We start from the raw sequence: 13,379 nt of genomic DNA, 5'->3' as shown, positions 1-13,379 counted from the left end.
GTGAAGGGTCCTCATTATCCTCTTCAAAGCGCTTTCCAAGGATTAGTCTTATGGATGATGCTACTCCTCCTTCATGCATGTTTTTTTTTTATGTATTTCTGCGTTCTCAATTTTCGGAATCTTACTCGAGAATCTTGGGACTGAGTCGCCCTCTTCCCGATTTTCTTTGGCGACGAAACGGAAGTGTTAGCAACACTTTCGGCCGCTAGGTAGAGGTGCGAAACCCTAACGTTCCCGTTGAGACGGATAGATATCATTAGCGACAATTATCACTTTCGTTTAAAATGACATATTTTTAACCCCAGTTTTGATTCTCATTTAAAAATTAAAATGCCTTAGGACACATGCAATTTCAGCTGTTAAAAGTAAGATCATAATCTAAGTCAATCTTCTTGAAAAGTAGGTTTTTTTTTTCTTTAAAAAAAAAAAAGTTTTCTAAAGTTTTTTGTTATTTTCTTTCTTACATATATATAAACTAATCATAGCACAGAAGTTCACCTCGGAAAAAAAACAGAAGTTAGTTTTATGCCTTGAATGTGGAATATTAGTGAAAAATTAGAAGGAACAATTCTGACATTTAAAAGAAGATGGTGCTATAATAATCTCCTCAGCGGGAGGGCCACGTACTAACATGCAATTTAGGAAGAAGAAACATACTATGCAGCTTTTTTATTCTGAAAAAAATCTGAAGTTAAAGGATTTTTCAAAGTAAAAATGGTATGGGTTTTTCAAAATTCAAAGTTGAATCATCAGTCAACATATTATTATCAGACGAATTAATATGTAAGATGAAATATAAGGGAGTGGATATACATAATAGAAATCATTCTATGGTAGGAATATATATATATATATATATATATATATATATATATATATATATATATATATATATATATAAACTAAGTTCATTGTCATCCTTTTTCCTAGGAAGTTGAATAATAGAATTATATTGAAGCTTAAAAGACATAATAAGCAAGAAAAAATGTTTTTATTTAACCTTAATTGAACATGACAGTGTAACTCCCCAAAAAAAAAATTTGGAAAAGCTGCCCAATCTAGAATATCTTTGTCCAGATAATTCCATTTTCGTTTATCCAATGGCAAACTTCAATAAGGCCTGGACCAAAACCCAGCAACTTAAAAGCAAGATGGTTTGGAGTCCAAGTTGAGGTATCATAGTGGCATGCCATGATTACATGATTCATTTTCTTTCTAGTATGTATATCAACCATATATACTTTTACTTTTGGTAAAACATGACAATAGTAGATCTGAAATAAGAATGGTATGCTATGACATAAAGCTGGTGGTTGAGAGAGATTTTCATGGATAAGTTTCAAAGCTCCAATTGTGACATTCTCACGAGATCCTTCAATATTCTTAGTACTCCATATGTTTACATGGTGGCCAAACTTGTCGACAACAAAATCGATGAGATCTTCAGCAGAGGTAACACAAATTCTTTGCTCGCCTTGTGTTGGACTCATCTCACAAATTTCAAGGCTGCGTTTAATATAATTATCCATGTTTGATTCATCTACCACACCAAAAAGCTTCTTTAAATCTTCAATATGGGAAAAATAAAATGGGATTTTTGATGCTAGAATCCGTGGCAAGAATGATTTATATGATACATAGTCTCTTAGATCAGCAATTTGCATGGAACCGTTCTCTTTTACCATTGACAGTCGAAAATATGGCAAACCCCCCTGGCTAGCAATTGTTAAGGGAATTTCATTTGGAAGGTCATCATACTTGTTTTTTTCACCACTAAATGGTGCTAATGGTGGTAGGGTTGTATTAATCATTGCATTCTTTATTACTGCATTTGTAGAACAAGCAACATTAGCCTGTCTACAAAACGAAGACAGGTGAGAAGACAGTTCATTTTGTTCTATAAGCTTCATAAACATTGTTGTCTGATGGAGGCTTAATGGAGAAGCTTTTGCAGCCATCCAATCTGGAGGGTGTGGAAGAGCAATATGCTCCTCCCAGTACTGTAAGAACGCATCTTCAGCTTGAAAAACCTATCATTTCATGAGAAAACAAATAAAAATAAAAACCAAATAAGAAAGATATATTAAGAAAAACAATGACCAACTTGAAACAAACAGAAAAAACTATCATTCTTACGCTGAAGTTTGCTAGTAACAGAAGACTAAGCAACAGAATAGGATGTGTCATGGAAAAATGAAATGGAGAACGAAATGAGCTCGATTGGGTTGCATGGAAAGGAATGGGGTGCTTGAATTTATATAGATTTAGAGAATGGGGTTAAGTGGGGATTTCTGTAGGACTGTGGACAATGGCTTTACCCTTCCCCAAGGGATCTCAACCCTCCAAGCCTAACCCTTTTAAAAGGTTGTAGACCACTTGTTTTCTTCACATTCCTAACTTAGTAAAATTTGGGATGTTAGGAACTTTCCAAAGCAAACACATTAAACAAAAATAGATGACTTGTAGAGTTATTTAATTTGCTCAAGAATGCGGAGAGAAGAAACTCAACCATACATTTCTGAGATCTAAATAACCTGCTACATGGTTAGCTGTAGGAAAAATTCATATTGCCACTCCTGGACATTTTAGGAGATGTTCGGGTTAAAATTGCATGACTTTAGAAGGAAAACTTTAAGAAGAGAAATTCTAAAACAAATGTCATTCAATTAAAATTTGATGGTACATTAATTAACAAATTGTTTGTGAATTGGAAGAGGGTTCGGTATGACAGCTCTTTGTAAAGCTAGCGGCATCCATCGATCACTGCAAAAAGGGAGGAGAGAGGATATATTTTTTTCATGTCAGGTACATCAGTAAAACAAAAATATTTCTTATTTTCTCTTCTCAAATATTACTTTCTATGTTATATATATATGTAAACTTAATGCACCTTGATATCTCATACGTTGTCTTCGCTGAAGTTGTCATAGTCAAGAGTATCAGTGCACCTCATTTTAATGCCACCTACTTACATTTGAATATTTGAAATTTAAGTTTATCATATTTTAATATTTGAAACTTAAGTTTATCTCCTTATAAACTTAGGAGAATTAACTACATTGTCTAGTATACTCTTTGATGAGCTTGGAAAATGATGATGACTTGATATCTAACAATTTGGATGGAGAATCATATTCCAACACACGACCTGTTCAAGAAAAAAAGCATAACATTTATATTAGGAAACACAAGGAGGAAAAAAAATGAGCTAATGTATTTTTTAACTAATTATATTTATTTTCTTGTACGATAGCTACTAACCATTATCAAGAAGGACAACCTTATCGATGTCAAGTATTGATGTTATTCTATGTGCAATTGTAATGATAGTAGACCCAGAGAAGTGTCGCCTAAGAGATTTTTGAATTAGATAGTCAGTTGCAGTATCCACTGATGCAGTAGCTTCATCAAGTACTAATATTTTGCTTCTCTTCAGTAAAACTCGCCCTAAACAGGCTAATTGTCTTTGTCCCATACTCCAATTCTCTCCATTCTCAATCACTACAATGACAACATATGAAAATGGGTTAGTAATTCAAGATTTTGTTCTTTCTATTTCTTCTTCCTTGGCATTTTCTTTTGTGCTTAAAGAATAGGGGGAAGGTTTAGTATTTGTGCATAAATAAGTTGATCTCGAACACATTTTATGTAGAGAGTGAATATGCTAGGTAACCCACCTGCTGAATACAGCTTCTCTTCTTTTTTCCGGACTTCATCGCCGAGATGACATTTATCTAAAGCCTAAAACCACAACCAAGTCTACTTCAGCTTATATCACAGTACTTTTCTGATTTCGCATATCATTGGGCATGATTTTATAAACAAGAAAAAAGAAAAACCATGAAGAAGAAGACTATAACAAAGTAGTTCATGTTCCAAGTAGTCAATTCTGATTTGTTTTCTCTACCGAAAAAGAAGAAAAAGCTAGTCAACTGTGATTCTCTTGCGTTACATGTGAATTAGTGGCAAGTATGAGAAATGCTGGCTCTTTCTATATTTATAGTGGCCTAAAGAATATTAATTAAGTGAGAAATAAGTTTACCTCCCAAATCTCTTCATCCGTGTATATTTCAAGCGGGTCAAGATTGTTTCTTATAGTCCCTTCAAACATTATTGGGTCTTGTGGGATGATACTCAATTTTGACCTTAAGTCATGAAGACCAATACTAGATATGTCGATGTTATCTATCAAAATTCTGCCAGCTGTAGGTTCAAGCATACGAAAGAGAGCTTGCATGAGTGTTGATTTACCACTTCCTGTTCGACCAACAATGCCTATCTTCATCCCACCAAGGAAAGTACATGTGAGATCTCGCAAAACAAGAGGAAGATGTGGGGCATAACGGACCTAAAAAAAAACATATCAAATAATAAGATTCCATAAGAGAAAAATAATCCAACAACTTGAAGATCCAAAAGGTTTATTCAGTAAAAAGAGGATAAAAGTAGGGAGTCTAGAATGAGGAGTGCCTGTAGGTCAACAATGTCAACTTTTCCCTCTGATGGCCATTCATAACTTGGCTTATTTTCTTCTACCAATAGTGGGGGTTCACTAGGGACACCAACATATTGCATTATTCTCTCAACGGAAATTATTTTCTTTTCAAGACTGCTAAGATCCCAAATAACACCATGCAAACTGAAATTAAGCCCATAAGAGACGGCCAAGCCCAAAATACCTTCAAGAAAGAAAACAAAAGATATAAATTTGAGATTTTGTCTTTATTGAAGAATCATTAAGATTTTAAAGATCATTTATAAGTTCAAATTTCTACCTGGACTAAGTACTCCTTTTAACAATGAGATCAAAATTATCAAGGAAATGGCATATGTCATAGATGCTAACATATCCATTCGAAAGCATAACCATTCCATAGCACCTGATATATGAAATTTGATCCGAAAATACTCATCTACTAGCTTGACATATGTGTCCATAAACCTCTTTTCTTGATCGAAGCACCTAATAGTGGATGAACCCAAACTACATTCAGCAAAATATTGTATAATTGGAGCTTGACATATTCCGAGTAGCCGTGTCAGTTCTCGTGCTGTTGATATATAGTAGTGCTACAAGACAAAAATAATGAAAAACAAAAAAAGAAGAACATGTAAATAATGTATAACGAATGCATAACCACTGAACATGGAGAAAAATAATTTACTGTCCTGTCATATGATCACAATTTTCTACTGAATTACACACTTACAGGTTTGTTATATCCCAAAATATCTATCATCAAATACTAAGATATAACTGAAGTTTCTCTCTAGAAATGCTCTGCCAGGGTATTGCTACAGGAGAAGAAATATCTAAAAGGCAGATTCCTTTTGATCAAAGTTGTAAAAGATGTGGCCATGAGGTTAAGTCGATGAGCCTGATCCATTTCTCCAGTCTATTTTCATTCACTCTTATAATGGTAGCAGTTCTTTGTTTTAAATGCTAACCCAGTGGGATCCTCTTTCCAAAAATAACAAAAAAATTTTTTTTGTCAAATCAGGTTCTCCCTTGCAGCTTATATTATTTAGTATTTATGGAGAGCCAGAAACAAATTGGTTTTTGTTGAGTCAAATAGAAATAAAATATGTAAGTCACAACTTTACCCTCTTAAATTACGTTGAACAAGGCAAATTCATAATTAACTATCAAATCAAGATTTAACCAACTTATATCATATCTTGTTAAGCATATGGAGAATATATCTTTGCTAGATGTAATTATGAGCAGTTGAAGTAATTGTAGATTACCTGATACCAGATGCATGTTATAGTCATCGGAGCGAAAAATATTAACATTTGCCACGAAACCTGTGACATTACTGCTGTAGTTCCTAAAAATGATATAATTGAGATAAGAACTTCCTCAAATTGATGTGGAATATTGGTATCAACCGCACTTTGATCTATAGAAGCCTGTATCAAAAATAAAGTTTTAGAAGTATATTAAGTTTAATAATGGTTAGGCAAAATCCAAAAAGATGTAAGAACAGTTAAGCATTTAGACTAACCCGATTTAAAATCCTTCCATTTGGAGTAGAATCAAAAAAGGATAAAGGAGCCCGAAAAATAGATAAATGCATTTTGTTGAATAGTACAGTGGATGTCTTGAATCCAGCAATTGCAACAAGCATAGATCTTGTAAGTACACAAAAAGAGCTTCCAAGTGTCAAAGTAACATAAACATAGATAATAGTAGATCCTTTAATATGGGGTTTCATGTCATCTGAATCAGGAGTGACCAATATCATCCAATAACTACTGCCAATTTTCAGAAGCTGATAAACAATTTGTGCCATCAATATAATTGGTACAAATGCCCCTTTATATGCAATTGTAACATAATTCCAGTAAAATGAGAGGCTCACACCACCTTTTTCTCTCTTTTCTTCTTGGACAAGCTGGGCTTTTGGTTCCACTGATTTTTCTGTTTTTTGGTTTTTAGATTCTATTTCCACCTCATCTCGAATTGACTTCTTGTTGCACAAGATATTATCATTATTTTCTTCAGCATTAACTAAATCCTCCAATGCATCCTCATGTGTTATAGAGCTTAGTTTTGCTAATGCTTTCTTATGTGGATATACTAACTCCATAAAGTCGGATCCTACATTAAGAATTTCTTTGTACTTTCCCGCTTGAGTAATTCTACCATCTTTCATAACCTGCCAAATAAGATAAAGGTAAATAGTCACTCTTAAACTTATTAGAGAATTTGATGCTGGGGATATAGAGATGCTATAATCTCACCAGAATAAGATCAGCAGACGCTAGGAATTCTAATTGATGGGTAACATATATTACTGTTTTTGAACTCAAAATTCCCAGCAAACATTCCTGTCACAAAATATTCAAATTAAGTATTAAAAAAAATACAATTACTTAAAAAGTTACTTAAGTACATCTATCAATATACTGTATGTTTTATACTAATAGACAACATTAAACCATATGTATTTTTCACAAGAATGTGCATTGCAAAACATTGTGTGTTTATTTTTCCTTTTAAAGAAAACCATGTCTCATTGTCTTATATCAATTTTAGATCAAGCCCAATTTCTAGTAGGTAAAATTGTGATGTAGGTAATAAACATACAATTTCAAGCTAAAAAGTTTTGGAAGAGGAGGTTAAAGAGAAGTTACCTTAAACATATGGGCTCCTGTATGAACATCTACAGCACTAAATGGATCATCGAGCAAATAAATATCAGCATCATGGTACAAAGCACGTGCAAGCTGGATTCTTTGCTTTTGCCCACCGCTTAGGTTGACCCCTCTGTCTCCTACGATAGTTTGATCCCCAAAGGAAAATAATGCCAAGTCTTTATGCAATGAGCATGCTTCAAGTATCATCTCATACCTTTTATTGTCCATCTCTTTACCAAACAATATATTATCTACTATCTTACCACTTTGTATCCAAGGTGCTTGCGCAACATAGGCCTTTGTCCCATTCAACTTAATGTCTCCAGATATCTTTGGCACTTCCCCCAATATGCATGAAAGTAGACTCGACTTGCCTGACCCGACACAACCACAAACAGCTACTCTCATACCACAGTGAATTCGCAAACTTAGATCTTTTAGTGTGGGATTAAGGGAATGAATATCCCAAGAGAAATTTGCATTGACAATCTCAACTACAATGTCGGCACAATTTCTTGGAAGCTTTTGCACCACATTCGGATTAAATTCATCAAGACAAAGGAATGAGGCTATCCTATCCAAGGAAACTTTAGTCTGAACTACCATGGAAACTGTGTCTGGTAAATTATATATGGGCCTCTGCAATATATCAAATGTTGCAAGTGCAGACACAATCTTCCCTGATTCTAATGGAATTCCTTTTAGCACACAAAACCCAAAAGTAACCATAGATACAAACATTGGAGTAGATAATTTAAAAAAGGCAGTCACAGCTGTTGTATAAAGTAACCTTTTCAACCATCTTGTTTCAAAGTTCCTAAGATCAATTATCTTGGCCAAGAACTTCATTTCCCAACCTTGGAGCTTGAGGGTTCTCATATTTCTTAAAGCCTCAGACGTCACTTTCATCCTTTTATCCTTTGAATTCAACAACTCTCTTTGAAATTTCTCCTCTAACTTTCCTAGTGGAGCATTTGTTAACATCAAAATTATTGTAGCAGTCAAAGCTACAAGTGAAGCTGGCCCGAGGTTCTTATACAAAATCAATAATGCTAAAATGATTTGGAGTGGCACCCTCCATATATCATGTAAGTACCAACTGAAAAAACCAATCCTCTCAACATCAACACTCATCAAATTAATGTTCTCTCCGCTAGTGTGGCCTTCCTTCGATTGGTTTGAAAGCCTCAGACCCTTCTTAAAGATTATAGCGAATAGTGCAGCACGTGCACTATTTCCCATCAATCTCAATTGAAAGAACAAATGCCTCTGCGACAAGCATTTTATGAGCTTCGAGAGAAAGAAAATAAACACTAAGACATAACATTCATGTTGTACTTGATGAGGGCTATTGAGATACTGAACAAATGTATCAATTAGGTATGGCCCAACATAAGAAGCCAATGTGCTTATAATGGAGAACATTCCCGTCCATAAAATCTCTTTCCATGTTGAGAGAACTAATGCTTTCACTAGCTTGAGTGTGCTTATCTCATTAACAAATCCATTCTCACCACGATCATATGTAAGGTTTTCTCTAAAACGTGCAAATACCATATTAGTTCTATCACAATTGGCAAGCTGAGGAATATCTTCAAGATCTAATGTTTTTTTATACCCAACTGCAAGCAAAGGGCTCATCCAAGTAAAAGTAAAAATACTGAGAAGATTTGCATTTGCATAAGGAGTTACACTCTCTTCAGTGACCCTCGATCCTTGTCTTTCCTCGTGATCAAAATTTTCACCTTTCTGTCCCTTAGGAAACAGCCAAGCACAACTAAAGAATACTCCAGTAAATATGGACAGCAGATCATTGAACCACAGTAGGAATCGTAACGAGGAACGTCTCCAATATAAATCGACATGTACAGCAAGATAAGAGCAAGACATTAGGAAGTAGAAGCCCCACCAATTCCTTAGTAGAATAGGGAATTTATACCCACTTGAATAAGAAAACTCAATGTGTAGGTAAGCAGAGATAAGAATCCAAGTGAGTGTTCTAAATGTAAAATCTAGTTGGGCAAGAAACTTTAGGTCGGACCAACCATGATTGTACCCAGAAAAGTAGTTCAATATACATAAGAGAAAACTACAGAAAGACAGACATAAGCAAGGTATAAGGGCTGACCAACGTATAGGTTGTATATTTTTCGAGATTGGTTTTGAATTTTCAAGAGTAAGAATCGTGCGTCTCTTGCAAACCCAGGAAATAGAGAAAAGTAGTATGAAAATAAGGTGTGAAGAAGCAGAAAACTCATGTAAGAAAATAGTTGAAGGCTGTGCAAAAACTATCCAAAGATGATTCCTTGATTCTTCAAAAGCATCCATGTTGGCAAGATTTCTTTTCTTTGATTTGTACTCTGGTGGCCTAGTTTAAGAAGTTCCAGTCCAAATCTTACCAGGTTGATCACATCTTGAGATGAAACTTAGCTGCTACCTGGTTAGATTAGGAGATTCCATTTCCAAAAATGTTGCAAAAACTCTATCATCTAGATGCCAAAATATTGTAGTGCCAATTTTTTCTCTAGATGTAGTTGAACCTGTGTTAATCAACAAAGAACATAAACTTCAAGAAAATACATAAAAAGCAAGTGAATTGGAAAAGGGGAAAAAGAATTTGAAAGAACTTCATAGAAATCAAGAAGTAAACAACCTTCGTTATTCTTATCTAAGTCCATGCTCAATTAACAAAATCAATATATATATAATTCAATGATAAATTTGGATGAGCCACCTGAAATCCATATAGGTGATGTCTCAATTAAGGATAACCTAGCAGAAATATTGTAACATAATAAATCCAACAATGGCATATCTAAATTCTTAGGCATTAAACTAATATACTCGTTTGATAAAGCTTGTTTATATGTACTATAACAGAGAAAAGGGACAGTTATTTCTCTACAATTTATTCAGTTCAAAGGCGGAGAGATGGAGAACAGCACCTTGAGGAAAAGAAAAGCTCCAAGTTATCTCTTGTTTCTGGATGATATTCAATGTTTAACTTCTTCCTTCATACTGCACTTCCTGAAAATAACAATGGCGGTAAACAAACTTAAGATGGAAAGCTTCAAAGATATGTGATCAAAATAGGCATTCATTATAAACCCTTGACTACCTGAGAAATAGAAGAGTAAGGGGTCAGTATGTTCTGTAGCCTAACCCAAGGTCAAGAGAAGCACCTTATCCATCCATCACAAGGGAGCTTTGCTTAGTTATGAAGGAGATGGAGGTGTATGACTTGGTCTTCATGACCACAGCCTTCCTGAGAAAAAGGGGAAGTGAAGGGTTCTTATTATCTTCTTGAAAGCGCATTCCATGGATTGTCTTATGGATGATGCTTCTTCTCTTTCTTGTTTGTGTTGTATGCACGTATTTCAGCATTCAGGGTACTTTGTTTATTTTGATGCACAGCAACCACAAAAGTTTGAAGAGCGATTTTTGAAGTCTTAACTCTTAACAACAATTGTGTTGCATTGAAGAGGTCCAGCCGACCCAATGAAATAGTCTCTTGGGACGTATGGATTCTTTAGCGACGGAAATTGAGTAAGTAAGGTTTACTACTTTCTTTCGCGGCGGGAATCGCGGCAACTGTTTTAGCAAGGATTTTTATCGACACATTTCCGTCGCTAAAAGTATTTGGCATCAACAAGTTTTGGGTACGGACTTTGTCAGCTCGTAAACTGCTGCTCGAGGTTTTAAGAGTTAGAAAAACTATCCAGATCCACTCCACCCGGGTGCACCCTGCACCTATTTTGTCCTTCCACACTTTACCTAATACAGGTGGACCCAATGGCCTGTGTCAAGTTCAATGTGAGAGTGAAAAATTAGGTGCACGGTACACCCGGGTGGATAGGATCTGAATTAGATAAAAGAGTCACTTAACACTTTTAGGGATGGATCCTCGTGGAACACTTTCTATTGCTAAGCGTGTAAAACATAAATTGCTTGACTGGTGCATTTGATGTGGTGATGTTTGTGGGCTTTAGAGTAAGATCAACTTAGGTGGATTTCATTAAATCTCAACTGCAGAAGAAAATGGTTTGGTTTCAATCAAGAAATAATCACTTTATTCCTAAGAGTGGAACCAAGATTCAACATTTGGAGGGACAAATAATGAAGTCTAAGTTTTTGCCCAATTAAGACCCACTAGGAGTCCCACCTCTATATGGTGTGGAGCCCACATATATTAAAAATATAAATAAATTATTATGAATGATATTTTGGGGATAATGTAGCTGAACAGCTGTCGGAACTTATTAACTGAACGTAGATTCATATCTACCATTCATCTTGTCCAAAAAATCTCAATAATCCAATACATTTTTATTAACTAACCCTTATTTTTTCTCTCACGTCTAATTTATTTCTTATCGTCTCTGAAATTCTTCTACCGATCGTCAAAGTTTCTTCGTTCTCTATTTCCATTATCTTCCTTCTTCATGATTCTTGTCAATGATGTATTAAACCCTAATTTATATTTTTTTCATTTAGAAATTTTTAATCGCTTGGATTCTCAAAGTGATAATCTTCGGCATTCCATTACTGAAACGCAAATGATCTGATTATTCAATGCCAATCAATCTCTCTTTTGGGTTTTAATTCATTTTAAATTATTGTAAATATGTTTAAAACTTTGTGTTTATTATTTTATATTTGTATATAAATATATGTTTTAATTATGTCTTTTATCTTATGGTTTTTATAACGAAAACTTTAGTCCTACATCAGGATGAAATGAGCTGATTATCTCGTTTATATATGGTAATGACATATGTAATATTATCTTGGGGTTAAGGATCGAACTCTATGTGATGCAAACCAAGCCTAAACCCTAAACCTATTTTCGAGCATTTTTTTACTCTGAATTTTCTCCTCCTATTCCTCTCTTTCTCTCCATGTTGTTATATTCCATTAAGCCGTGAACATAACCTGATTACACCTTAAGTAACCTTTCTAAGGTGCAAGCTTAAAGGTTTGGACTGACTAATCTTGGGGTGAAGACACAATTGGCACCCGTATTGCACAAATCGAGGTGTCTAAATACCTTTAAAAAAATACTTTTGGCATATTTCAACTCTGATAAAGTATTGTGATTACAACAACCTTTCAAGTGTTCATCCAAATTCCTCAACAAATTTCAACATCAATTTCTCCAACATGACTTAAATTGGAAACTAAGGGAACTTTGATTCGAAACTGGGTTTCACTTTAATTATCCTTATTCATTTCTATTTTCTGTTTCTCAATGGAAAAAATAAAATTAAGCAAAGTACAATTAACTTCTCTTTAGTCTTTCACTTGGATCTCATCCTTGTTAATTGAATTCTGCTCTCAAGATCATAGAACAAAATTCCATCGAAACTTGCGAAATTTCTACCGAAATCTCTCATTTTGGAAAATGCGAAACAAAACTCTGAGTACCGATAAAAGTCCTCAGTTTCGATCGAAACTGTCGAAATTTCGTTGAAACTTGTTGAAACCTCGAAACCTGTCAAAACTTGGTTCAACCCAGTTGGACCAGCTGGTTCATGAGGGAAAAAATTCTCAAATTTCGTGGAAAACTTGGAAAATTTCGTGGAAACCTAGGAAATTTTGTGGAAACTTGGGATTTTTTCCTGTAAATTTTGTAGTTTTCCCATATTTTCAATTTTTTTGTTTATTTCATGTTTCCCCAAATACCCACGACAAATATCCCCTTCATCAGGACTTCCCTATTCAGAGTGCGTATTCCCTCAGGTTGGTTATCTTAAGCATATTGATGACCAAACTCATAAAGTTACAATTGTCGATTAACTTGACAATCATAGGCATAAAATGTCATGGGATGTCTATGTTCGTTGGTTGGAGGAGAGGATGTTACAGGCATAGTACTACTCAGCTCACAGGATGAATCCATCTTGGTACTCCTCCTAACACTAAGTTGCATTTTCCTTTTATTGTCAACTATTTTGAAGTTAGAAATTATATATTGAATGTTATGTGCTTAAGTAGTTAAGTTTATAATGTACTTTTTGGACAACTCTACATTGATGTTATGTACATTGAATGACATATCTACATTGATTTTTTTAGCAAAATACAACAAATGTATTCTTTATACTCTAATTAGTTTAAATACAGGATCCCACCCCAAAATACTTTCTAAAACCTGTCGAAAGGAAAAGTCTTCGGTTTCCTCGAAATTTCCCAAGTTTCCACCCGGTCGAAACATGAGTTTCCCTCGAATTTTTTTA

General features: G+C 34.6%; 1 protein-coding gene across 1 annotated transcript; it reads right to left on the bottom strand.

Annotated features, from left to right (window-relative positions):
- Positions 1–3,256: 3,256 nt before the first annotated feature.
- LOC149012986 (ABC transporter C family member 3-like) lies at positions 3,257–9,471 on the bottom strand. The gene is made up of 9 exons (XM_089158877.1): positions 7,141–9,471; positions 6,748–6,834; positions 6,009–6,662; positions 5,749–5,913; positions 4,776–5,070; positions 4,471–4,679; positions 4,043–4,348; positions 3,678–3,741; positions 3,257–3,501 (listed from the first exon to the last, which is right to left on the bottom strand). The coding sequence occupies exons 1-9, from the start codon at positions 9,469–9,471 to the stop codon at positions 3,257–3,259; spliced, it is 4,356 nt and encodes a 1,451-aa protein (XP_089015003.1).
- Positions 9,472–13,379: the final 3,908 nt, after the last annotated feature.

This window comes from Hakea prostrata, chromosome 6 (genome assembly GCF_041222555.1).
Source record: "Hakea prostrata isolate BN-2017 chromosome 6, UWA_Hpros_2, whole genome shotgun sequence".
Lineage (NCBI taxonomy): Eukaryota > Viridiplantae > Streptophyta > Magnoliopsida > Proteales > Proteaceae > Hakea > Hakea prostrata.
Note: the sequence above shows the minus strand (reverse complement) of the source record. Positions and strands in the feature narration are given on the sequence as shown.

Bases quoted from the DNA above. Each gene is read 5' to 3' on its own strand.
- LOC149012986 (XM_089158877.1), bottom strand. From the start codon at position 9,471: ATGGATGCTTTTGAAGAATCAAGGAATCATCTTTGGATAGTTTTTGCA. The intron at 5,914-6,008 runs GTTAGTCTAAAT...TTTTTGATACAG, and splicing joins ATGGAAGGATTTTAAATCGG to GCTTCTATAGATCAAAGTGC. The intron at 3,502-3,677 runs GTGGGTTACCTA...TTGTCATTGTAG, and splicing joins AGAGAAGCTGTATTCAGCAG to TGATTGAGAATGGAGAGAAT.